Genomic DNA, 27,243 nt, shown 5'->3' on the forward strand with positions numbered 1-27,243 from the left:
CACGGATATAAATCATTATATTATTGATAATTATTTAACATTGTAGGCTATAGGCATATTTTTTTTAACGATAGGCCTAACTTATAATGTAATATCTAATTAAACACTTTAAATGCGCAGACTTATTTATTGTGACCAACTTTTGATCTCCCAAACTGAATCTCTAAGCCTACCTAGATATATTGGCCATTTTAGTTCATCACCTAAAGATGAGTAGAAGATGCTGGCAAAAATAAACCTGCCTGAAAGCTCAATGGGATAAGTGAATGGATTTATGTCCTAATCAATTGGTTCCATTCCAAATTACTTGTAGGCCTGTCTGAAACTGGCCCCCAAAAGTCCTTAAAATTACATCATTTAGCATTGATATTTTACTTGCACGAATCCATAAAAAGATAAACCATATCATTTTAAATCTCTGGCTTTATTACAATTCACAGATTGGATAGAAGTTAACATAATCAATTATAGTTTATCTAAAGGATACAAAATACAACACAGGAAGATAATAGCAAGGCATTCCAGTGCATCTCCCAAGAAAAAAGGTGAGTGGATGGTTCCTGATACCAACAGTCTGCTGAGTTGTGGATGGAGATGGACCACTGGTACACAACGTCTCTGAGAGACGCAGTCCTACCGCGTACATGTCCTTCTACTTCATACTGTTAGACCCACTAATGCTGTGTAGTAAAAGTAACGTCCAAATGGATAGCACAAGCCACCAGACCGTTGCGTCAAACCTTTCAAACCTTCAGTAACTCAAGGTCTGAAAATGTGTGTTTCGATGCTGGTCTGCTCAGTATAAACCAATAGTTTCAGAGATATCTCATTTGATAAAAAAACGACCCATACTGTTTGAATATAGGGCGTCTGTTTCTTCAGACTCGTGTGTAGGTCAGGCTTAGACCCTTCAGTAATACACCTCAAGTGTGTGAAATACGGATACAAATAAATGAGATCTTGGTAGACCCCATCTGGTAGAATAGAGTGGAGCAGAGCACATTAGAGATGAATAGAGCCGAGGAGAGGGGCGAGGTGAGCAATAGAGTAGAGACCATTCGAGTAGAGGAAGGGGCAGTAGAAGAGAGAGCAATAGAGCAGAGACATTCGAGTATAGAGGGAAGAGGAGAGGTCAGGAGGGAGTGGAAAGAGGACATGGGATCGAGCGTACCGTTTCGCCCTACAGTCAATACATGTCCTACATCAGTTGACGCGGTAAGATGTGTGATTCAATCATTTCCGGCTGGATTTTTTCCATTTGCTACTCGTTGACAAGAAACAGATGGAGGAAGAGACGCTAACCGGAGGCTTTCTACTCCTTTATCAGTTCTGTTTGTCTCCCCCCCATCTGTCTCCTTCACTCTACAGCACGCTGCACATCTGGTACCAACCCACACTGGGCCTCCTTATGTCACATTAAGGCAAATCACTACAGCCTACCCACTGTTGGCAAACATGGCCGAGAGGAATTCCAACCAACGACTTCTAACAAGGCTTCACAAACACCTGTCTACTGCGGTACGTTATTGATTTTTTTATATTTAAAATTCAGACATTTGTGCACGTTCTCGGCTAAGTTTGTCTCTCCATACCACCCCAGCTCATTGTCCTTATATATACATATTGACACACTCTGAGAGATTGTTCAGGTGACCGTGACCATTTATATGCATATTTCCAAATACGTGGTTATTACTTGAATATACTGGTGGGATAATGTCGAGTAGAATGATCCAGACAGGTCTTTTTTTCCCACCCAATGAAAAGGGTGAGTAAGGACAGTGAAGATGCAAAAACATCTTTGATTTCCAAGCAGTGACTTCAATGTTAAAGCATTATCAAAAATGGCGGGGCTATCTCATCCCAGGCCGCTTGACAATTAAACCAGTGTTTTCAACGCACAACTTATGTACACATAAATACAGATTTGTACTAAATACAGAGTCTTAAGAATCATCTTTGTGTGTACTGTGTCTTCCATTTCCCAGGCGCGTCACGAGAAGAGCCCCTTCTCAATAATAATAACGTTTCGTCCTCTTCCTCTGCCAGGATTTTCATAGATCGAGGCAGAGCCGAAAACCAGCCAGCAGGGTGTGCTATTGCACCACCGGCGAGGGCACTCGGTCGGCGGAGTCCCGGGAGGGTCCAAGCTCCTCTCAAGGCTTCCGTTCTGCTCGGCTGCTGAACGGTCAGTGGCTGTTTGAGGTATTGCTAAGGAAGAGGGGATAGCGGAAGGGTGTCTGGGGATGGGGGAGATCGGCTGGGGTTGGCGACGGTAGGAGTTCACTCTGCTTTCCTGATGAAGATCTGCAAAATAACCCCGTCAACACATGTAACGATTATTGTCATTATAGAAGCAATATTGATTCAATATCATACTTGATGACTTACAGTGATGTGTTGATCATTGAGACATCATAACAATGTATTGCTCATTATAGGAGACAAAAATCACATCTAGTCCAACATGACGTTTTACCCTTTCACAGTGTCTCACCTCACTAAGGATGACCCACACTGGGGAGTCCGTCAGCACCGTGAGGCGGAATGCCTCCAAGGGCCCAAAGCTGGGGTCTACCTCCCCTTCGGCGATCCCGTTCTGGAACATTCCTGAGAACACAGGAGAAACCAGTGTTAAGAACAAGTTGGTGCAGTGGAAGTTTGGCAGTTTGGAGTGCAAATTACAGTGAAGGAAAAGCACAAAGAATATAAGTATCCGTTTGTTCTACAGGACAATAGATTTTTCAAAAAATCACAAACATCCATACACATAAAATACAATGTACAATATGGCCACCAGCAGTCATTTGATGATTTTTTTTACACAATCTCATCGCCTGTGTAACTCACTATGTAGTGGATGGAAGTGTTGTGGATTCAAACCCCATCAAATGAGCCATGTTCAAGTCCCTATTGCACTACGAGTAGTTACAGAACATAGGATGGTCTGGAGCAAGACGTGAATATTCCTAAGTTCCTAGTTCTTTGCGTCTCCTTATTGATCGAGTCAAATCCATCGTCATTAATCGAGCTCAGTTCAGAATCTTTCTAAAATAGCCTGAACATGGAGTTAGAAGATAGTTAGCCCTGTAGGTGCTCGAATGCAACCGTTTGAGGCTGAAAACGAGAAGGACAATCAAACATAAACAGCGCATCCTGCGACATCGTCATAGCAGTTTGCCCCAAATATGATCTCTGTTGGAGATGGTTTCTTTTTTGATGCAAGTACGTGGACTTCATATACCAAGGGAAATGTGATGTCCCCCCCCCCCCACACCAATCTTTCTCCTCTTCTCTGTGAGGTGAGGTGAAGACACTTTAACTAAAGCGAAGCTGACACTGCCAAACACCGGGGAACCTCTCCAAAACGACACCAACACCGGGCTAGTGAAATGGATTGATTGTCTCTGAGAGCGTGGCAGTTTCAGGTTACCATCGATCGGGTCCAATCGTCTTGCAATATTGATGAACAGGTTAGAGGCCCCGCGGTGAATGACACCGTGAGCTCTGGCTCCAAGAGGGACGAGAGAGGGAGAGGGAAGGTGAGGAGAGACTGGTTGCCAGGACAGAACTCTGTGAGCAACACAGGTGTGACGACATTCATCACAGTGCTATGCATGCTTCTCGGCGGACGCCTTTATTCAAATGAACTCACGGCCCCGTTCCATACATCCTCAGCATGGGTGGGCCCCAGGGAGAATCAAACCCTTAACCCCGGTAGTGTTTATGTCAATGCTCGGCCAGTTGAGCAGGACCCCTATGACCAGAAATACTACCGGGGTTCCTCATCAAAAAATATCTATTCCACATCCAGAAAGAGTGATATGGACTAACGGGGCAAAGCCAAATCAAAAAATAGTGGAGGGAATGTGTTTCAATGTGTGAATTGGCAACGTGTCCTCGTTGTGTAACAGAATAATTCTAGCGTAACCAAATGAGGTTACAATGGTTCACACATTCAATGTGAGCACTGTTCAGAGCTTCATAAGCCAGGAACACACAGCCAAAATATATACTGACAATTTCAACACAGACAATGTATCCAGCAGTCGCAATAATTCCTATGCCAGTGACATGGTCGTTTGGCTCAATACGACCAAACTCGATTCATATCCCCCTAGTATCCTTGGCAGGAGAATAGTGTAGTTGCTAAGGTGTTCAACTCCCAGCTGAAAGGTACCGTGTAGGATATCCAGTTTCCACAGTCTACCTGCAGGAATCCTTGAGCAAGGCCTGAGCCCTACCTGCTCTGTAATGATGGAAAGTATCTGAGTTCACTCCGAAGATTATACTAAGGCAGGAGCTGAGGGTTAAATCAGGTTGGGTTTCTTTCGAGACTTCATGCAGTTTGACAGCTCTGAGGATCTGCAACATCTGGGATCACTGGTGCTCAACATCTGGCTGCGGACTGCTCACACAATCCCAAAATTAAAAACCTACACGTCTCTTAAGAACAATGCAGTCTGCGTGAAGCTCTTGAGAGGACTACTAATGGCTAAAGGCTAAAAGGCTTGACCGTGCAGGACTTGATGGCAACAGCCCACACCCTCTGGACTGGCTGCTTGGGGGAGTTTACAACTTATCGATGGAAGTAGTTAAAAACAGGAGATGAAATTCAATGAGGCTGTCTATACTCACTGAAAGTCGAAAAGGCACTACACTAATCGCTATTTTGTTAAGATTAAATGAAGGTCAACTCATACCGCGCCCCCCTGCAACGTTCCTTCAAGCCCCCTTCCCACAACCCTCTTCCCGCCACATATCGCATCCAATTCAAAGGGGATGGGAGTCGATGGCGATCGCCATTCATTGTGTCTGGCGGGGCCAGGCTGCAAGTCCTGACCAATTCATTAAAGCAATTGTGCAGGTGCTTGCATGTGTGTGTGTGTGTGTGTGTGTGTGTGTGTGTGTGTGTGTGTGTGTGTGTGTGTGTGTGTGTGTGTGTGTGTGTGTGTGTGTGTGTGTGTGTGTGTGTGTGTGTGTGTGTGTGTGTGAGTGAGTGAGTGAGTGAGAGAGAAATAAAGAAAGACCCAATGTCTGGTTCTCTGAATGGAAGCATTTGACCTGGAACAATGTGATATGTTATGTACAATCTATGTGTAAAGGAACAACAGAGAGAGAGTTCTGTAGAAGCCAAACTAATTGGTGGAGAAAAACAAAAGCAGAGGAATGTGGGCTGCATACTCTGACCCCAAAAAACCATGACATCACTGCTAGTATGCTACAGGCTACGGCTAGCTTGCATATGACATCACTGCTAGTATGCTACAGGCTACGGCTAGCTTGCATATGCTAACGGCTGCATTATAACAAGTGGGAGAGTAGGAGGAGGAGGCGAAGGGGGTATTGTTTATAGATATACACAGTGATATGACTGGACTCTGGCTGGTCTGCTATTGGTCCTCTCCTCCCTGCACCATGTGTGTGTGTGCCAGTACGTGCAGGTCAAATACATGAAAGAGTTTCTGCTCTGTTGACCTACAGGTCGTAACAACAGCATGACTCACCGATACAGATGAAGCCGTCTTCTGTTCTATGGTACCTTGGACTCTTCTCTGTCCCCTCCCTTAAGGCCTCCTTCTCCCCTTGGATGTTCTGATGGAAGAACACACAAACATTAATGCAAGACACCCACCTTGAATATAATCCGGCTATTCAACGCAGGGGTTATAGTTGATCCTTTTTAAAAATAGCCCTGCTGGGAACCCCAACCCCAACCCCTTCTCCCTCTCCCTTCTCCCTCTCCGTCTCCCTCTCCCTCTCCGTCTCCCTTCTCCCTCTCCCTCCCTCCCCCCTCTCCCTTCTCCCCTCTCCCTCTCCCTCTCCCTCTCCGTCCCCCCTCTCTCTTCTCCCTTCTCCCTTCTCCCCTCTCCCTCTCCCTCCTCCCTCTCCCTCTCCCTTCTCCCTCTCCTTCTCCCTCTCCCTCTCCCTTCTCCCTCTCCCTTCTCCCTCTCCCTCTCCAGTTCCGGTCCAGTTCTCTGGACACAGGACCCTGGTCTTACGATGCACCGGGTCTCACTCAGTCCCAGCATTACCCGGCTTCTCCAGTGACCACATGAGCTTGCATTTCACTTCTCTGTCTGACATGCAAATCCCTGTCAACAACACCTGGCTTACAGGGCTAAAGGCCTAGGTCCAGTTTCACGCATCGAGTTCAAAAGCGAAACCTGTCTGTGTTTGTGTGATACTCACATCAAATGGCAGCACCTCCACCGACGTGTTGTAGAGTTTGTCTCCCGGATGTTCAATATTCCCACTCCGAAAGAAATATCTGGCAGAGGAAGTGAGAAATAACGAGAGAAAAAGAGAGACAGCCGGAGTGAGTGACATATAGAGTTCACCGCAGGCCCAACGGCCCACAGAACCCTATTCCCTGACTGCTCGAGTTGAATCATGATGTCATTGTCATGTTTTAATTAAATCATACAAATTAGCCTTGGACTTGGGGCTCATGAGGAAGAAGAAGGGGAGGAGTGACGAGAAAGAGAGAGAGCGCTTGAGAGGGCTAGAGAGAGAGCGAGAGAGAGAGACAGTGGCGTACAGAGAGAGACAGAGAGAGAGGCCATTGGTCCCATTTCCTGGTAGCTCAGCCAAACTAGGTCAACCATTCTGCTGATTCAGCAGTTTCAATGTAAACTAATATAATTCCCCAAAATACACACACAGACACACTCGGTACACACGCTACAAAAAACATGGTACACAGCCCCACACACACACACACACACACACACACACACACACACACACACACACACACACACACACACACACACACACACACACACACACACACACACACACACACACACCCCCGACCCATTACCCACTTCTCGATGCGGACGGGGGTGAAGAAGCGCATGCGGATGAAGTCCCCGGCCACAGGGGTGAAGGCCCAGAAGAAGTCCTCTCCCAGGTAGGCCTTCTCCAGGGTGAAGTGCTGGTAGGTCTTCAGGCTGGTGGTCACCTCCGCCAGCGGGTTAGCGTGGCCTTTGTGGAGGGTCTGCTTCCCAAAGTCCTTGTCCTGGAACCAGGTTGAGGGTCAGGGTGAAGGGTCAAGGTGAAGGGTCAGGGTGAAGGGTCAAGGTGAAGGGTCAGGGTGAAGGGTCAAGGTGAAGGGTCAGGGTGAGGGTCAGGGTGAGGGTCAGGTTGAGGGTCAGGGTGAAGGGTCAAGGTGAAGGGTCAGGGTGAGGGTCAGGGTGAGGGTCAGGGTGAGGGTCAGGGTGAGGGTCAGGGTGAGGGTCAGGGTGAGGGTCAGGTTGAGGGTCAGGGTGAAGGGTCAGGGTGAGGGTCAGGGTGAGGGTCAGGGTGTGGAGGAGGGCGAGCCGGAGAGCAGGTTTTAAGATGACTTGAACTACGTGATGCATTTTGTTGTTGTTGATATTGAGTGGTTCTGCTTCGGAAACAAAACGGGGGACAGGATATCCTAACGGCGGGAGCGTTTGATGCTCAGGTTTTGGGTCTGTGACCCGATGGCTGCGGTCTACCTGGATTCCTTGGCTAGAAGGCCCTATCCCTACCTGCTCCTCATGACATGACACATTGAGTTGCTCTGAATAAAAGCGTCTGCAGAGTGACAAAATAGCAAGAATCTACAGCTTTCTTGTCTTTCTATGGACTGGCTCCTGGAGCAGTGGAACCGCTCAGTGTACTTAGCTAGTGCGGTACCCGGGGTTCAATCCCATCCACAAAGTGCTGAGCAGGGGTTCAGAGAGATCGATACTTAATTGATGGGGTCTTGCGGTGCGGGTCGGCGTGGCGATAGCTCTTAACACAGAGAACAGAGGCATTAAGCTGACAGCCTCTGGTCGCACACTGCTGGACGGACTTCTGATGGGAATCAGATGAAACCCCGTACCGGCTGAGAAGAACACATGCCTTGCAGTTTGGAAACTTTACTTAATACACTACTTCTCTTGAGGCGGTAGAGACGAACCCAGGACTATTCCTGTCTTCTTTCAACAAAACCTGCAAGCTCCCCCACTACATATCGACGTCTCATCGAAAACGTTGTCAATACATTGTTGAAATGATAGACTCGAATATGCAGACAAAACCACAACTAGCAAGACGTCTTCAGCACACAAAAATACTTAAAATCTTCTGCAGCGGAAAGCAATGCCGGCTGAGATGATGGTTAGTGTACTGTGACTGCCTCTATATACTGTGTGTACTGTATACACACTTCGTCCCTAGGAGCTGCCTAATTCAATCATTGTATTAGCAGTAAACACTGTAAAGTACAGTGTTTACTGCTAATCACCAGTAGCTTGAAGACATTAGTATACTTTTTGTAATGATTATTGGTGACTTATAACATCAACACATGAAGGTTTGATTGGGGAAGGACAGTGTAGAGGATGGAGTGTGAAAAGAGCTGGGTTTTGGTTACACACACACACACACACACACACACACACACACACACACACACACACACACACACACACACACACACACACACACACACACACACACACACACACACACACACACACACAGGTGTACCTTGAGTTTCTGGATCTTCCCAGCGAGGGAGGAATGGGTGCCTACGTGCTGGAACAGAGATGGTTTGAACCGAATCCTCAGGTTGGCCTTCTGTCTGTCACAATGTTTCTGTTAGAGAGAGCGAGAGGTGAGAGAGAGAGAGAGGTGATGGTTTGGGAGTATAATTAGTTGTATTGTATATATTTTACATGAAATAGTATTTGGGCCTAGAGGGTAAGTGAGAAGGGAAGGAATATGTCGATTGTACAGTTCATAAATTGTAGAGTGTGTTTTGTAACTAAGTCTCAGGCCTACTTGAGTATAGTGTGTGGGAACAAGAGCACACTACAACATAACAGCGGTGAAAGCATAACAAATGATAAAACAGAATATAAAACAGCACAGCTTGAATACATCATTTAGTAGCGGCATCAACTCTACTCTATTTTTAAAGAGGACGACCACACCAAGAGTGCACAACAATGACAGCATGTTAAGTATGTTAATCCTTTCTGCTGTCTAGTCACCAAAAAGTCTAATGAAAACCGAGACAGTACATAAAGCTCTAGTAAACTGTATTGTGATTCCTTGGTACTCGTAAATTGTCTTTCTAAAGCGGTCAGCATACTTCAGAAGAAACTTCAGATACAAATAAATCACACCCTCCTTGCTCTTCCTGATAATCACACACAATGTTTGCATTGCTGTCATCCGCATCTCGCCAAACGGATTTTCGGCATGAGGTTTGCTGAACGCTTTAGGTGGGATATTATCGAAAGCTTTGTTTTTTTCTCTCTGTGATATGATGTGGCTGTTGCTAGGAGACCATGGAGCTATAGGAGCAGTGTTGCTTCACATCCTTCAATGAGTGTCACCTGCTATTTCTAACTTCCGATAAACTTCTGACAGCGCCAGAGCTTTATAAATCTGAAAACATCGCCTTCATACCTTTCAAGGTAAGGTAGAAGGGTGGGGGTTGGATCACATGTGCACATCTGAAGGTGACTGGCACTATGCAGAATTTCAAGTTGGGGGGGAAACTCACCGCGTCCTTCTCTGGATTGCACACCTTGACCCACATGATGTGATCCAGCAGCCAATCGATGGGCTTGTCTTTGTAGAACATTAACATGAACTCCACGATGAGCGACAGGTCTATCGACTTGAACATCTTACCTGGGGAAAGAGGAGATACAGATTCAGATTGAGAAGTGTTTGGACTGCGCTGTGGTGGCTGTCACCATCTTTGTTTCCACTGTGAGTTCAACGGAAAGTTTCCACCACAGCGCGTGCTGGTTTGACCTTCCGCTGGCGGTCATATTAAACCCTGTGGTAGCAGCACAGTGCTGGCTGTAAACAACGTTTAAAAACCCCTGCAGACAGAACGGGCCATCTGTTTAAATTGAGCCGAAAAAACGTAGGCATACTCCATTAGTACGCTTGTGGGTTTACTGGGCCGTTCCTAGTGTCTAAAGGAACTAAATGTTGGGTTAACTGGAAGGGCTGGGATTAAAATGGGACTATTTCATGAAAGGTTTCCCAGATGAAGGAGGACAACCAAAGCACAGAGCCCTCAGGCTTCACCGCTCGATCGGGTTCAGTTCAAAGATGTATTGATATTACAAACATTGCACGCGCGCACACAGACACACACACACACACACACACACACACACACACACACACACACACACACGCACGCTCATACACACACACACAAGCTCATACACATGAACACATACACACACAAACATTTGTTAATTTGACAGCCCTCATTTTTATACAATCTCTGCCCTCTCTCCGGGAGCAATGAAACATGACTATTACGTATTGCCTTATTCTACTACATTAGGTTTGATCGATAAATCCCTGTTAGATATTTAATTGCTGGGAGAAAAACTAACAATAAGTGAAGCAGAAACACAGCCATCTAATCCCGGGCTGATAACTCACTCTGATCCGCGCTGCCTTAAAAGCTCAGTAACTGGCAGCTGCCCAGACAAAAACCCCACTGCCCTGAAAAATTCCTTTCTACCCTGATATCTACCCCCCCCACTCTGACAAATACCCCACTACTCTGAAATCCCCCCCCTCCACTCTGACAAATACCCCACTACTCTGAACTCCCCCCCCCTCCCACCCTGACCCTCTCCCCTGAACTATAGTACAATAGAAGCTATGCTGGGCCTCGAGGTATTTGCTTCTCGCCTAACCACAGTGGTTCAGACTTACAGGGTTCTACGTTGACGGTGTGATATGTGACAGACGGTGTTATCCCTTGATAGATGGTTCCTCCAATCGCCTGCCAATAAACCTGCCCCTCTCCAAACAGTTTTGAAGGATGGCTTCCCAGATGGCTCTGTATAGCAAACCAGCTGGCGCATCAGCTTCTGACAAAAAAAACCTGAAACAATACCCCTATACCTTCATATCTACCCTGAATAAATACCTTCATATCTGCCCGTCTACCCAGAAAGAATACCCCCATACCTCCATATCTACCCCTCTACCCTTAAGAATAAACCCCATCATCCTATCGGAGACTCCTGAAACAACTTGTTTGTTTTCAACTACTTTGAAAACAGAGCTCTCTACTATTGACCCCTCTTTCCTGACAAATATACAGCTGATATATATCTTTATATTATTGTATTTATCTAACTTCCTCCCAGGTATTCAGGGTCGGATCGTTGAATATGATTAGTGGACAGTTTCCATGGAAGCATTCCTTGGATGTCTCCTCTAATGAGGGTCTTCTCCGAGACTGCTATGGTAGATCCAGAGAGCGAGAGATAGAGAGAGGTAGAAGAAGATGGGGGAGAGAGAGCGAGAGAATTTCTTGCACGATGGGTTTACTCAAAAACCTAAGAGTGGAGAAGCAAAAGGTCTTGGGAAAGAAAGTGATGCTGTGTATTTTATGCGTGTGAAAATGAGTAAGGCAGACAGATGGGTACATATAAGAGAGAGAGAGAGAGAGAGAGAGAGAGAGAGAGAGAGAGAGAGAGAGAGAGAGAGAGAGAGAGAGAGAGAGAGAGAGAGAGAGAGAGAGAGAGACTATGGAGTGGGGGTTTTCTATGAGAATCTGTCTCAGGAAAACGAAAGAGAGTGAAACGAAAAAGAACATAAAGCGATAATACTCTATTCTCATCCATCTCATCCATATCTAATGCATGTCTTACTTGCATTCATTATTCATATGATGATTTGTTTACATTGTCTTCACTTCACACTGATGTAAGGAAGAGTGATAATTGAATATTGTTGGTTATTTTTCGTGGCTTGGATTGTGTGTACTTATTAACTCATTATGATGACTAGTTAAGATATATAATATATCTCCACATGATGGGTTGAATATTAAAGAGAAGAAGAAAGAACTGGGGAGAGAACGTAAGTCAGATATTTGAACAACATGCACTATCTGACATTAGCAGATAAGCGGATGAATAGCGGCCTGTGTCTCTTCTGAACGTTCCTGTAGAGCTGCCTTCTGACCAAACCGACAGCCCTCACTACCCTTGTTCCCACGAGGTTTGAGGGTTCCCATAAGACTTTAGAATCTCGACCAAACACGCGTCTAAATCCTCTAAATCCTAGATCTCACGTGGTACAAAGGCATTGTGGCAAACACGAATCTGCACGTGCACAGGTAAGCACACACACACAGACACATACATATAGGCACACAAACACACACATGCTTGTTGAAATGACATGGTAAAAGTAGTACTAATCAGACAGTCCAATACTCTGGATACTCGTGTATATGTAGGTACATGTTCAAGATCGCACAAAAATACATTGGAGAAAACTATTATTATTCACACAAAAGAAAATACATACTGCCAAAGCTTTTTTGCCCACAAAACAAAACTTGAATACACACACAAACAAACCCAGGAAAAGGAAAAACCAAAACACACACAGACAAGTTTAAGTTAGTCACAAGACCACACACACACCTCCTCTCGATGAACATATAGTGTGTGAGTGTATGGCTGAGCTGGTTTCACGGGCTAATGAGCCCAGGAGCCACGATTCTGGGTCTCATGATGAGCTGATGGCTTAACAAGGGTGTGTGTGTGTGTGTGTGTGTGTGTGTGTGTGTGTGTGTGTGTGTGTGTGTGTGTGCAGTGGTGTAGTCTATTTTATTGTAGTGGGTATACTGTGATGATTCCCTCCCAGCCTCGTACAAACCCGTCCCACCGGTACGTGTAGGCTACGTGTGTGGTGCTTATGGGGTGTCGCACCACACTCACCAACGCAGGGGTCTACAACCCGCTGATTTAAGAGTATAACGATTATCAACAATCATGGAAAGCTGAGTAGGTTCATCAGTTTTAATAACAGTATGAACAAATAGAACACAAAAATGAAAAGTTGTCCTTTGTATATCTATAGTAGCAATAGCACATGCTAAACAAGGACAAAATCTACTCAAAATAATTTAATGAACTGTTTACAACCATGGCTAACCAGTGCATGAGAAGGAGATGACAGGAGACTAATGTTTCACGCTTTCAATTGCTCTAATTTGAGCTCTTACTGTTGTTATCTAACATACCATACAGTAATTGAATTGTGTAAAAGTGTGAAATTACTGCACCTTAAAAATGACCATGAATTAGCTATACTCTCATTTGCATAGTGATTAACATTATGAATTTCAATTGTGTATACCAACTGTATGTTGGCTGACATTTAGCTAACTTTTTTTCCCTCCACTCTAACCAAGGATGCCTGTTTTTAAATTCCCTAGCCTGACACCCAGTCTGAAAGGCTGGCCAGGGGGTTCTCATCTAAAAGTAACAAGGAGATATAAAGTGGGATTAAAACATTGTCTTCTGTTGACTACTTATTATGTGGTTTACACATTAATATGGGAGTACTGGACACACACACACACACACACACACACACGCGCGCGAGAAGGAGGGGCCGCTTCGCGCTTCGTAATAACAGAGACAGGGCACAACGCGAGCCGAGCGCGCAGGGGGAATTTTATGAATGGTGAATGTAGGAGATAACTTCCCCTGCTTAAAGTATTTTATTGCAGTTATACCCGACCGGTATTTGCGAAAAATAAACACAGAAGTGAAAGATCTGTCACAAGACGATTGATACGTATCCGTGCACATTTTTAAGTGGGTATACGCAAATCCTGGAGCGTTCCTAGTGGGTATACGGCGTATACCTGCGTATCACGTAGACTACACCACTGTGTGTGTGTGTGTGTGTGTGTGTGTGTGTGTGTGTGTGTGTGTGTGTGTGTGTGTGTGTTCTAGTCAGAACGAGTGTGTGTTTCTTATACACAACAATTTACTAGTTGACCTATAACAACAGTCAGAAAGAAATATCACACACACACACACACACACACACACCAAGAGAACGATAATCTGGAAGCGTAACCGGTCCCAGCCCAAGAGCAGGGACTGGTTTGTGTTCACGCTGAGACCCAGACGAGGGGTTCAGAGACTGGTGTGTGTTCACGCTGAGACCCGGACGAGGGGTTCAGAGACTGGTGTGTGTGTTCACGCTGACACCCAGACGAGGGGTTCAGAGACTGGGGTGTGTTCACGCTGAGACCCAGACGAGGGGTCCAGAGACTGGTGTGTGTTCACGCTGAGACCCAGACGAGGGGTTCAGAGACTGGTGTGTGTTCACGCTGAGACCCAGACGAGGGGTTCAGAGACTGGTGTGTGTTCACGCTGGTTCTGTTTGTTTTTGCTTGACCTTGGCTCTCAGGCCCTAGTATATCCATGTGTATCTCTTGTGTTCCTCCTAACGGGGGAGAGCTCCTTTGTGTCACCTGTGTCCTCGAAGTATCTCTTGTGTGTTAAATTAATGTGGCTCTCCCATTCTTGAGGATGACTGGTGCATTGTCTGAGTGTCCACCATCTGCCTGGCTGAGAAATGGGGCCTTCGGCTCCGGCCTTAACCTGACTATATATTATCATGTTTGTGTTCGTTGGGTTAGAGCAAGAGTTGACTATATTGTAATGTGTCTGCCATGTGATGTGCTCATCAGGCTAGGGTAGGAGTTAGCTATATTTATAATGTACATGTGATGTACTCAGCAGGTTATTTTGCCCAACACACCCAACCGGCTCCCCGCAGCTGCCAGGCCTGGCCCCTGTGTGCTGTCGAAGCCAGTTCCACCCGAGGCCACCACCACATCCACCACCATCCCCAGCCCCACCATCAACCCAGGCCAGGCAGACACGGAGAACCTCGTCCAGATCAACGAGGACATGAGAGATTCACCACACTACCCGTGTGGTGAATCCCTCTGAGTCGGGTCTCGGCCGATTGCCAGAGACCGTCCCGATGTGGTGCGGATGGTGACTCGGCGCACAAAGCTGCTTAGTTTTACTTTGCGGGACTGAAGAACATCTTGCCCTAAGGCAGGGGCACAGACGTCAGCAGAGTAAAATGTTAAAATACATTGCTATGGTTATTTCGGTTGCTTAATCTAATTGGTTTCAGTTTCCGGTTCAGAAGGTTATCTGCAGTCACTAGAGCGATAGGCTGTTTGCTTATTAGCAACTCAAAAGTTATAACTTGGGGAAAAATACATTCATTACTTATTCAGCTCTTATATTTTTTACACTCTAGGAATGTCTAATTCTCTTAATACACCTTTCGGTAGACCGAATTCTAATCTCTTTTCAGAAGTTGCTGAGAACAAGAATAATCCATGTTCTTGTTGCACATCAGCTAGCCGGGTTTCCCCCATGGCTGCTCGTCCACTGAATGGATAAAAGCAATCGATTGGTATAGAGTATAATTGGAGAGCAAGGTCAAACAGAAGGGCTGGCACATTAATTAATTGGTGGATTAAGTTCACTAAAGGTGGCCTTTTGAGTCACTGAACCAGCCAGTCTGCAGTTAAGAATCAGCAGAGTTAACATAGTTAACATTTGTAATTCAGCAAGTTCTAGATATCAATGGATGTCGCCAAAGTAGCCCATCGGATGGAACCCCGCTGCCAAACCATTCTCACAACTCAAAACTTAATGCAGTTTACATATATTTGGCTATTATTTAGTTATTTAGGATACATTTTTATCCAAAGCACCTACAGGGAATTCTGATAAAGGTGTTGTGTATTGAGGCTTGATGTATTGGTTATTCTCCTCTTGTGGCTTAGCGACATGCTAAGCTAGGTGTGTTGGTTAACCTTGTATTTTGGATAGGCTACATGCTAAGCTAGGTATGTTAGTTAACCTTGTCGCGTTGATGGTTACATGCTAAACTGGGTGGGTTGGCTAACCTTGTCGTGTTGCTGCTAAGCTAGGTGCTTTGGTTTACATTGTCTCAAGGCTAGGCTACATGCTAGGCTATGTGTAATGGTTATCCTATTATATGCTACATGCTAATCTAGCTGTGTTGGTGATCCTTATCTAGCTTGTGGCTAGGCTACATGCTATGCTAGGTGAGTTGGTTAGCCTTGGCATTTGGGTGAAGAAACAACCCCGGATAGCGGCATGGTTATCCTCATTAAAGGGGTTAGGTGCGTTGCTCTCACCGATGAAGCCCAGCTGGGAGAACTCCAGGATCATCCAGTCCTCCAGGGGCTGCTGGAGGGCAAAGTTCTTCATGGTGGTGAAGTAGTTGGGCCGGGCCACGATGTCATCCTCCAGCTGGGAGGGAGAACCACAGAAGGAGATGGGAGGGGGGGTGGGAGGGGAGGAGAGGAGGGGAGGGGAGGAGAGGAGAGGAGAGGGGAGGTGGGGAGGGGAGGGGAGGGGAGGGGAGGTGGGGAGAGGAGGGGAGGGGAGGGGAGGAGAGGAGAGGGGAGGTGGGGAGAGGAGAAGGGGGTGGGGAGAGGAGAAGGGAGGGGAAGGGAGGGGAGGGGAGGGGAGGAGAGGGGAGGAGAGGAGGGGAGGGGGGAGGGGGGAGGGGAGGAGAGGGGAGGAGGGAGGAGAGGGGAGTTGGGGAGAGGAGGGAGGGGGGGTGGGAGGGGAGGGAGGGAGGGGGGGTAGGAGGGGAGGAGAGGAGGGGAGGAGAGGAGAGGAGGGGAAGGGGGGAGGGGGGAGGGGAGGGGAGGGGAGGAGAGGAGAGGAAGGGAGGGGAGGGGAGGGAGGGGAGGGGAGGGGAGGAGAGGAGAGGAGGGGAGGTGGGGAGAGGAGGGAGGGGAGGGGAGGGGAGGGGGGGAGGGGAGGGGAGGGGAGGGGAGGTGGGGAGAGGAGGGGAGGGGGGGGGGAGAGGAGAGGAGGGGAGGGGAGGTGGGGAGAGGAGGGGAGGGGAGGGGGGGGGGAGAGGAGAGGAGAGGAGGGGAGGTGGGGAGAGGAGGGAGGGGAGGGGAGGTGGGGAGAGGAGGGAAGGGGGGAGGGGAGGGGAGGGGGGGAGAGGAGAGGAGGGGAGGAGAGGAGGGGAGGGGGGAGGGGGGAGGGGAGGAGAGGGGAGGAGAGGAGAGGGGAGGGGGGAGGGGAGGGGAGGGTACGTAAGGAGTGAAGAGAGGAGGAATTAGGATGAGGGAAGAGGAGAGCATATAACAACAGAGGAGGGTAGAGAAGAGGAGGGAGGAGAGAAGGATGCAGTAGGAGAGAACCAGAGAAATGAAGAGCAGAGGAGAGGAGACGAGGGAACCAGTGAAAACGTACTCAAGATATATTGGCCTCTTTAATAAATGTCTGTAAGTGTGTGTGAACAAGGGTGTGTATTAGGTGTGTGACAATGCAATACATCTGCTTTTAACCCTAATTAGACACTAGTAGTTGTAATTTGCAGCGGTGGGGTTGTGTGATTGCCAACATATGGTCCAAACTGCTCCGTAATTGAACCCCTATTGGGCAGTAAATACCATTCAGAGTGGAAGGCGATTTAAAGTGAAGCCATAATGGTTCTTCCTATTAGTGCGACTGTAGGCTGCAATCTGGGGTAAATAAAATTACAGCCAAGCTAATGAAGTAATGCAGATATTAGATCGCTGTGTGGCAGGACCGACGGCAGGAACAGAGAAAAGAAACAGAGGGAACACAAGAACTGGAATATGTGTGTGTGTGTGTGTGTGTGTGTGTGTGTGTGTGTGTGTGTGTGTGTGTGTGTGTGTGTGTGTGTGTGTGTGTGTGTGTGTGTGTGTGTGTGTGTGTGTGTGTGTGTGTGTGTGTGTGTTCACCTCTATATATCAGTCTGGGTATGTGTGCGTGACAGTCTTATGCTGTTATATATATGTGAGCGTGTGTGAGTGAGAGTGAGAGTGAGAGAGAGAAAGGTGTTGTCAGAGAGTGTCAGATGTGTGTGGAGTGTGTTTGCTAGTGCTTGTCTGTTCTCTAGTCAGTGCTCTTGTTACCCTTAGCAACAACATCTCAAGCCAGACCAAGATAACCCCTACATCTGCCGACCTCGGCGGCATGAGACTGCCAGCATTTTCACCAACTTCCTGTGTCCTCATGGAGACACAGGAAGTAGATCCACACGCAGGCTTCATAGAGCCCAGGTGTCTATCCACTTCCTCTCACTTAGAGGACTCCGCCTGGCAGTCATTACCATGTCCCACCCCAATCAGCATCCGCTCCTACAGGAACTAAGACATCTCCGTCCCGGGTCGGATGCGACCGCGATGTCAAAAGAGAATCCGACTCTATGTTCCTGTCAGAGGCAGGGAGAGCTGCTTCACAACGCCTCAGAGAGCCCGGTTAGCTACGTTAGGAAAGCACTGCGTTGGAGCCCGCTTTCCCCCCCGCCTATCGGTTCAGTACACGGGGTGCATGGACCTGATATCCCCATCAGAGCCGCTTATTGTGGAATAATATCAGCACTGTAAGCAGCTGTCCCATTGGCTGAGGTGACAGAAGCCAGCAGAAGTGAGTACTTTTATCCCCTCCCAAAACACACAATAGGTTAAGGACTTTAAATGATAATGAAAATATTCAGGCAACAAGATAAACTTCTCCCCCACAGATGGTGGAAATAGTATGCAGTATAGTATGCAGTATATGGAGCCTGACATTACCAACCAACTGCGTATTTGTCTACAACATCTCATTTCGTGTCTGATTTGCTGAGCATCGTTATCAACGACCACACGCCAAAAAAAAACCTCCGGATGTAATTGGATAGACCTACAACCAATCAGAGGCCCGAAACGTGTGAAACATGAAGAGTCCTCAAACTGGCCCCATATATTAGATAAACAGTTGTGATTGGCCCGACCGCAGGCCAGGTCTGCTGGATACCTGTCTGAGCAGGTGGGGAGCACGGGGCAGACGCATACACCAGAGCCAATAAAACAGGAGCTTCCAGGTTTGAGTGGATTCCGGACTACAGGGGTATAGAGGTAAGCGCTTGGCGTTCTTATAGTTGTGGATTGTTTGGTCGTAGGGCCTGTGGGGTGGGGGGTCTACCTGCACATAGTATGTTCCTTTGGTCTGGGCGTACATCATGAGGAAGCAGTAGTCCAGGTTCTGCTTGGTCCGCCATCTGTTGGAACGGGAGCGGGAGCAGAGAAAAGAATCACTCAGCAGAGCCTAATACGATTTCCCTGAACGCCATTATCCAGCGTGTTACGACATTCAAGTGCATATTTCTTAGCGTGGGAGGACTCCCCCCTGTGGGAATCAAACCCTTAACCCTTGCAAGTTTAACGCCATGCTCTTAACGGTATGGTTTGACCAGTTCAGCAGTTCAGGTTGGTTCAAGTGCAAGCTTTCTGCTCAGAAGCACGGAAATGGAAGACATACAAACGCTCAATGATTCACTCACCCAAGCAGACACTAAGCACACACATCACCCCAAACAAAAGTCACTAATAAGGCTCGCTCACACACACACACACACACACACACACACACACACACACACACACACACACACACACACACACACACACACACACACACACACACACACACACACACACACACACACACACACACACACACACACACCAACATGTGTTTTGGAACCAGGCTGTGCCAGTTCACAGAGCTTACAGCTCTGATTGAGTTTAACAGAACCAGATCGTTACCACACAGTCATATAAACACCAAGTGTTTTAATAAAAGTCCCTGTGTTTCACAGCTTCCTTTACACAGCCATGGAAATAATTGTTGGACTCTTCAGAGTGTGTGTGTTGGACACACACACACACTCTGAATTGCGCGAGCTTGTTAGTAGCAGCGCATGCTGACACGCTCACACATTGATCAGAAAAAGCATTTCAGATAATAATTGGGTTGACAAATTGATTAGCTGAGCAGTTGGAGACAAACGTGTGTGCCATCCACACACTCCTACCCAAACAGACTCACACACACACACACACAGACACACACAGACAGACACAGACACAGACACTCACACACGCACGTCTCAAAAAGCAACCAGGGCAGACTCATCTCTTGAATGATATCTTGGTTTCTGAACCAATCAAATGACAGGCCTCAGGCCTCAATCTAAAAACAGGATTCCCAATTACTCGCAAATGCTCACATGATCTCCCTGTTTAACCTAGGGATACATCTATTTCCGAAATAAATATTGAAATCTTTTCAAATTGATCTCCTATAGAGTGATCACTGACAACTAACAGAGCGAGGGAACACGACCGGAGACAAAATAAAACTAGGTTGACGAAGACTCAATATGAGTTGCAGAGGGAAGACCAGGTTAGCATCCTTCTCGCGAGCGACACCAATTCAAGGGAAAGAGACCACCTCTGTCTCTCCCTCAACCCATATTTTCTCTCGGTAAAGGCTGCTACTTTGTCTCTGAAAGTCTCCTGTCAGTCTGCGTGTTTGTGGAGATTAGACAACACAGAAGGTAATCTCTAGTTCTCACAACAGGAGTCCAACATCATCGTCGTCTTCCTCTGGAACCTACTGAAAGCCACAAGAGCCCAATTCAATCTATGTGTGGACATACAGTGCTGTACAAACAGCCAGGGGACAGGGGGGGATGTGGTCTGAAGCCAAGAGCAAACACAATGTTCAATATGTACTGGAGGATTAATGGGGACAGTGGAGCTGAAAGACAGCTAGTGGGAGGGTGTGATGTCTCACACAGCCGGGGTGGCGGCGTGTGTTGACTCTCTCTACGCACTTATTGACCAAGACCTAATCCGTCAGACAAACACCCCACCTTAGCATTCACCATTATGCAAACGTGTTAACGGGGAGAGGAGAGGAGGAGAAAGGTGAGTGGAATAGAAGGAGACAGGGGAGGAGGCGAAGGAAGAGGAGGGCGAAGAAAGAACATGAGGAGGAGGAGGAGGAGGAGGAGGTGAAATTCTCCTCAACTCTTGTATATTCTCTGCGCCTATTGCACGGAAAATGGAGAGGGTTCATCTCCTTACAATGCAGTAAATTGGACTTTGAAGCGCTATTAACTGCGACGCGTCAATAACCCACTATTGGGCCCCCCAAAGAAAGTACCCGAAGTAAAAGCATTTTATTAGAAATACAATTAAAACAAAACAACCTCTGTACATGCTTCAGTCCCTCGGCTTTAATACAATGTTTTGCATTCTGGTCCCAAGCGGAAACTCAACTGCAACTAAGCTAATGGCGCCGCGGTGAGCTAACAGCATCACAGCAAGCAGCTAACCACTTCCCGGCAAAGGTGGAACTGTATTTCTGTTGTGTCGAGTTGCTGTGGGTCTTTACGTGCGTTGATGGTTCCGGCGCAACAACATGATTCTGAGAGTAGGCAGAAATAGATCCATGGGAAGCTGCTCGTCTTATCGATCAAAAGGTATCCCGGAGAATGGATCACGTAGGTGCACATCCGCTGTGGGGATGTGGAGACCCACGGCGTCGCTATAGCGGCTAACAGAGAACTCTAACCAGGCTGCGAGCCAGCAGAGCCAAAGCAAACTAGCTCCATCCACACAAACATCTGGACATCATGTGCACTATATTTGGCTCGCAAAATACTCTAGTCTGGCCGACAGGAGAGGGAGGATCAGAAGAAAAGCTTGGTGTTTTTATGAGATGATCAAGGGCTATGTCAAATAAGAAAAATAGCCCATCGTTGATTATTTTTTGGAAGTTATAGTCCTTTAAAGGGTTGTTATCTGAGGAATAGGACTGCCCATTAGTGACTAATTGATTAAATGGCGGGATTAAGTACATATAAATAGACATTAGTGTATAATGTATATTAATATGTAAATAAATAGACACTAATTGATTTAAGCGGTTGATTGTGTTCTAACATATCAGTGGTTTTGTGAACAAGACCCAAATCTTCAGAGGATTGAAACGCACACACACACACACACACACACACACACACACACACACACACACACACTGAACAGCAGGGGACCGCTGGTTGGTATGCAGGATAAAAACCCAGAGGACCTAATTGAGGCCCAATGTGTCGCCCACTGAGACGGAACGTGAGGCCAGTGACCATGGTAACAGAGGCTGAGAGAGAGAGATTCTCAATTTTAATGAAACTACTTTTAATAACTCTGACTGGAACTTTTGAGATTGTGCATGCAGCGGGACAAGAGGCACCTGCACACGCACACGCACACACACACACCCTCTTGCACAGCTGCAAGGGAAGGCTGGTGTGGATTTCATCAGCCCATGCTCTCAACCTCTGGCTGCGTTCCACACACCGCCGATAGAGCAGGTTAGAAATGTGGTTATGATGGAGCCCGCTCTCCCTCTCAGAGTCGCCCTTTCATCTGACTTTTGATTTGTGATTGCTCTCTGTCTGTCCGTCTCCGATTCAAGCTCTTAAAATGATTGTTCTTTCCCAAATGATTCTCTCTCTCTCTCTCTCTCTCTCTCTCTCTCTCTCTCTCTCTCTCTCTCTCTCTCTCTCTCTCTCTCTCACTCTCTCTCTCTCTGAAGAGTCAGAGGGAAAGTGAGCAGAGGATGATGGGAAGAAGGAGGAAGAGTGTGGATATGAAAGGGAGAGGAAGAGTGGGGAGAAGATTTGGGAGAGAACGAGGAAGAGGTAGAAGGTAATCTGGGAGAGGAAGAATGAGGGGGAGAGGAGGAGGGAGAGGAGGACGAGTAAGGGAGAGGAAGAAGAGTTATGAAGAGGAAAACGAGGGAGAGGAGGAGGAGGAAGGGAGAGGAGGAGGAGGAAGGGAGAGGAGGAGGAGGAGGGAGGTGCAGAGGAGAGGTAGTAAAGCGAGTAAGATACGGACGCTGTCGTATCGATCGGCTTCAGCTGTGATTCCGCAGCGTCTCCCCTGGCTCTAAGCTTCCACACCCGTGTCCTTTTTAACAAGCGTCCCTGTCCCCGGCCCCTGTCTGGCACTCGACGTGGGATTCATGGCAATAAAGCCTAATTCATGCTTCTGTGTCCAATAGCCCCCCGTGTGTACACCAATAGTCTCTACCTTACCGGCTACTGCTACTCCATGCAGAAGTTTAAGTATAATCAACCTCAGTGATGACTAAGGTTAATAATGGATTCTAAACTGATGGCGAGATGAACGCTTGATTCCTCAGTGGACCCTCTGAGCACCCAGAAATGAATTTGCCTGAAATGAGATGAAACAGATGTTCTTTAAAGGTGACATATTATGCCACCAGGTGTGAGTGTGATTAGCCGTTTTGAAAGAAAAACCGTCAAACATCTAGGTGGACACGGAAAATCACGCTCACACTTGGTGGTATAAAATGTCACCTTTAAAACATCCATATTGCTTTACACTGAGGAGAAAAGGGGAGGCAAGGAAATTAACACAAAATAAGGGGGGGGGGGAATGTGCCAGAGTGAGAAGACAGAAAGAGCAAGGGCACCTTTTTAGGAAATGTGTTTTTATATAGTAGGATGCATTATACAGTAATATCATCAGCCATTCTCCCATCACACTACCCCTTTCTCCATCTCTGCTGCACGCTCCATCCCTTCACATCCCCTCACACATCTTCCATGCAACTCTCCCTGTTCTCTATTTATTATCACACACACACACACACACACACACACACACACACACACACACACACACACACACACACACACACACACACACACACACACACACACACACACACACACACACACACACACACACACACTTGGCAATTGGCTGTGGTTCAAGGGTCAAGCATCTTCCATAAATCTTCATTCGAGAGGCGAGGAGCGATACAGAGGAGAGGAGAGGAGAAATAATGCAAGAAGAAAATCAAAGTAAGGAGAGAAGAGAGGAGTAAAGGTGTGAGGAGAGGGGGGAGAGAGAAGAGATGAGAATAAAAGACGAGAGGAGAAAAGGAGTAAAGGAGGGAGAAGGTGTGAGGAGAGGGGGAGAGAGATGACATCGAATAAAAGAGGAGAGAAGAGAGGAGTAGAGGTGTCAGAGGAGGGAGAAGGTTTTAGGAGAGGGGGAGAGAGAGAGGAGACGAGAATAAAAGAAGAGAGGAGAGAACACGCACACATCAATTCCATTATTAATTTCATCACCAACTCTTTCATCTCCCTTCAACGTCATTCCTTCCTCTCTCCTTCCCCCATTTTGTTTTTCTACCGAAACCACATGCATCATCTTCAGCATTGTTCCATAATGAGGACTAAACCTCTTCCTCTATTAACACACTCCATTAATCCCCCTCTTCTCATTATCTAATTCTCTAGTTCTGGTCTTTTCTCTCCATACCTCCTTCTGATTATCCTTTCTCTCCCTCTCGCTCTCTTTATCTCTGATGAAACACTGAATGTTTTTTCAGACTGCTGTGAACATCCCCGGTCTTATTTGCTACATCTCATCTGCTCCTCTATCCACTAGACTCCTCTCCTCCTCGATCCTTCACTCATCTCCTCTCTCCTTCAATCCCCTCCCCTCCCTTGCCTCCACTCCTTCCCTTTCCTCCCCTCCTTTCTCCTCCCCCTTTCACCAACTCCTTCCCTCCTCTCTTCCTCCCCCCTGCCCTCCACTCTGTTCTCTCCTCAGCTGATTTTTGCGCCGACAAAAGGCTCATCATAAACAGTAGCATCCCTGCAGAGACCAATAAGCCCACCATGCGTCCTGCCTCAATATCCGTCTTGTCCGCTAACAAATGAAATGCCATTTCCCCTGCACACACACACACACACGCGTGCGTGTGCGTGTGTGTGTGTATGTGTGTGTGTGTGCACATGTTTGTTAGAGAGACAGAAAGATAGTGAAGGCAGAGGCCTATATTTACAATCATTCAGCAGTGGATAGCTAGCACATACAGCTTGTGTTGTCCTCATGAATTAGACACACAACCCCCCCACACACACACACACACACACACACACACACACACACACACACACACACACACACACACACACACACACACACACACACACACACACACACACACACACACACACACTAATAGAGAGAAACGAGTTGAGGAGGAGGATGATGTAGGATATTAATGAGAGATATGTAACAGGCCTGTTGAGATTGAGGAGCCAAGGAGATATCAGAACGTTCTGAACGGACAACGAACAAACAGCCATCTGGTAGCCAGAATAGATGACCAAGGTAGGACTTGAGAGGTGAGAGGAGGAGGGGAGAGAGGACAGGGGAGAGGGGAGAGGAGGAGACAGGAGGAGGGGAGAGGAGGAGACAGGAGGAGAGGAGGAGAGGAGGAGACAGGAGGAGAGGAGGAGAGGAGGAGACAGGAGGAGAGAGGGGAGAGGAGTAGACAGGAGGAGGGGAGAGGGGAGAGGAGGAAAGTAGGAGACAGGAGAGGAGGAAACAAGAGGAGGGGATGGAGGAGAGGAGAAGACAGGAGGAGGAGAGAGGAGGAGGGAAGAGAAACGAGGGGTGGGGGGTGGAGTGATGAAGCGGCCGAGAGGGGACAAGAGAGGGGAGAGGAGACAAGAGAGAGGAGAGGAGACAAGAGAGAGGAGAAGGTAGATAACATTTGTCCTAGCTAGATGCTGCATTAAACAAAAGCACATCAGCCAGCAGTACACACACACACACACACACACACACACACACACACACACACACACACACACACACACACACACACACACACACACACAGCAGTGTAAATAAATAAACAGAACTGTGTTGTTCTGATATGTGATGATGACAGCATGCCAGTTGAGGAAACACACACACACACATACACACACCAATATATATAGGTGCAATCCACTACACAACCCAAAAGCACACGCAATACATGTAAAAAACACAGTAGCACACACACAAACGCACATACAGTAGCACACACACAGTAGCACACACAGTCTAACACACAGGCCTACCGGACTCTCTCTTTAGGATCTCCGAAGGACTCCTTGAGGCGGGAGAAGTCTGGGTAGAAGTGGATCGATGGAGAGATGACTTCCAGTAGACCAGCCTGGATCTCCACTGGAAAACTACACACAGACACAGACAGACACACACACACATAAACAGCCTAGAAGCTCACTCAGTATTTGCTCAGTTCAGTTCTTGGGGGGGGGGGGGGGGGGGGGCTGGGTGTGTATGTTTGTATGTGGGTGTGTGCGTGAGTGCATGTGTGTGTGTATCAGATACAACTATCCTCTGGTGGCAATACTGGGCTGAGCATGAAGAGGCGTCCCCCTATCTTTTCTGTTTCCTGCCGTTTCTGTGCTCATTTTTTAATGATGAATTATGACCTCCTCTGCCGTTGGTAGGCAGAACGTACATTGCTGGACAAGTAAAGATAGTTTCATTCACATTCAACCACAATAGAGGGACATTCAAATGGAAGTGCAAAAGGCGTACAAATATACAACTGGGGTGATCAAAGGCCTTAAAGGCAAACATCAAAGACAACAGACAGAAGACAGAACTGAGAGAGTTGGCATCCCGTCGTACTCACAGGCGCTTGAGGTTTTCAGCAACGCTGATAGCATACTGCTGGTCCGACTGCAACACAGACACACAAAGACACACACACACAAATCACAGTGGGTCAGAGAATGATGTCCTACAATGCATAAATATCTAATTTGCATACACTCACACACACACACACACATGCCACACACACACACAAGCACACACGCACCCACGCACGCATGCACACACACACACATGCACACACACGCACGCACATACACAAACACATCTGGTCACAAACAATCAGGCCTGATTCAGAGCAGCTGTTTGGACGTCGTCAGGTTACACTCTGTTGTGAAGAGACAGATGACATCATGATGTGTTCAGTCCTATTCCAAGCCCACCACCAGTGCTCCAATCCCTGCTCCACAACACTCACTCAGCAGCCAATCGGTGGCCCTGAAAGGACTCCGGGGAAGAAGGCTGTCCCACAGAATTAGTTGAAGGTTGGGCTAAATGAGTTGGTGTTTTGTTTCTTGTTACAGCCTTCCTTTGATGCTATTGTGGGTAACAGCTGTGTCAGGTTCAACACACAAGGAGAATGCATATATTTTTACTGATGGGGCTGACCTCGTAACCCTCCCGACGGCAGAAGACTTTTACTATTACAATTAACAATTAATAGACTGATCATTCCTAATTGGTTCTGCTCACAAAGAGACTGAGACAAACTCTGGATGGACTTGTCTGAAAGCTTTTGATTAACTTGCAAGTTAGAAATAAAGTTTCTAATAAAAAATGCCTCTTTGAGCTCATAAAGTCACTTTGGGTCAGCCTCAAACAGCCCTGGTCTACACCCAGTGCCCACCAGTACACGACTGGAGTTGTACTGGGCAACTCTCAGTGTGCACCAGTAGAAGACGGTTGTTGAACCCGGCAACTCCCAGCTGCCACCAGTAAAAGGTTATGGTTGTACTGGGAAGCTCCCATTGCCCACCAATAGAATAAAGAAGTCGTACTAAATAGCTCAGAGTGTC

The 27,243-nt window shown here is 47.2% G+C and overlaps 1 protein-coding gene and 1 long non-coding RNA gene across 3 annotated transcripts; one reads left to right on the top strand and one right to left on the bottom strand.

Annotated features, from left to right (window-relative positions):
• The first annotated feature begins 896 nt into the window (after positions 1-896).
• LOC132466575 (uncharacterized) lies at positions 897-1,825 on the top strand. The gene is made up of 2 exons (XR_009527891.1): positions 897-1,047; positions 1,097-1,825. It is a non-coding gene; the product is annotated as an uncharacterized LOC132466575 (long non-coding RNA).
• Positions 1,640-27,243, bottom strand: mgat4b (alpha-1,3-mannosyl-glycoprotein 4-beta-N-acetylglucosaminyltransferase B). 2 transcript variants are annotated; one of them, XM_060063834.1, is made up of 11 exons: positions 26,247-27,243; positions 25,663-25,776; positions 18,840-18,915; positions 16,019-16,133; positions 9,533-9,663; positions 8,509-8,616; positions 6,831-7,024; positions 6,193-6,271; positions 5,508-5,595; positions 2,498-2,610; positions 1,640-2,307 (listed from the first exon to the last, which is right to left on the bottom strand). In XM_060063834.1, exons 3-11 carry the CDS (start codon positions 18,876-18,878, stop codon positions 2,284-2,286), a joined length of 891 nt encoding a protein of 296 aa, XP_059919817.1. In that variant the 5' UTR covers positions 18,879-18,915; positions 25,663-25,776; positions 26,247-27,243; the 3' UTR covers positions 1,640-2,283. The 2 variants fall into 2 exon arrangements, with proteins under 2 accessions (XP_059919817.1, XP_059919816.1); XM_060063833.1 differs by lacking the exons at positions 25,663-25,776; positions 26,247-27,243 and adding an exon at positions 21,099-21,241.

The sequence above is a fragment of the Gadus macrocephalus genome, chromosome 10 (genome assembly GCF_031168955.1).
Source record: "Gadus macrocephalus chromosome 10, ASM3116895v1".
Taxonomy (NCBI): Eukaryota; Metazoa; Chordata; class Actinopteri; order Gadiformes; family Gadidae; genus Gadus; species Gadus macrocephalus.

What these genes read in the sequence shown, in the direction of transcription:
- mgat4b (XM_060063833.1), bottom strand. Translation starts at nt 21,157, where the DNA reads ATGGATCTATTTCTGCCTACTCTCAGAATCATGTTGTTGCGCCGGAAC. An exon ending in CTCCCAGCTGGGCTTCATCG is followed by an intron (nt 9,664 to 16,018) that starts GTGAGAGCAACG and finishes CTCTTTCCCCAG; the next exon opens with GTAAGATGTTCAAGTCGATA. An exon ending in TGGAGGTGCTGCCATTTGAT is followed by an intron (nt 5,596 to 6,192) that starts GTGAGTATCACA and finishes TTCTTCCATCAG; the next exon opens with AACATCCAAGGGGAGAAGGA.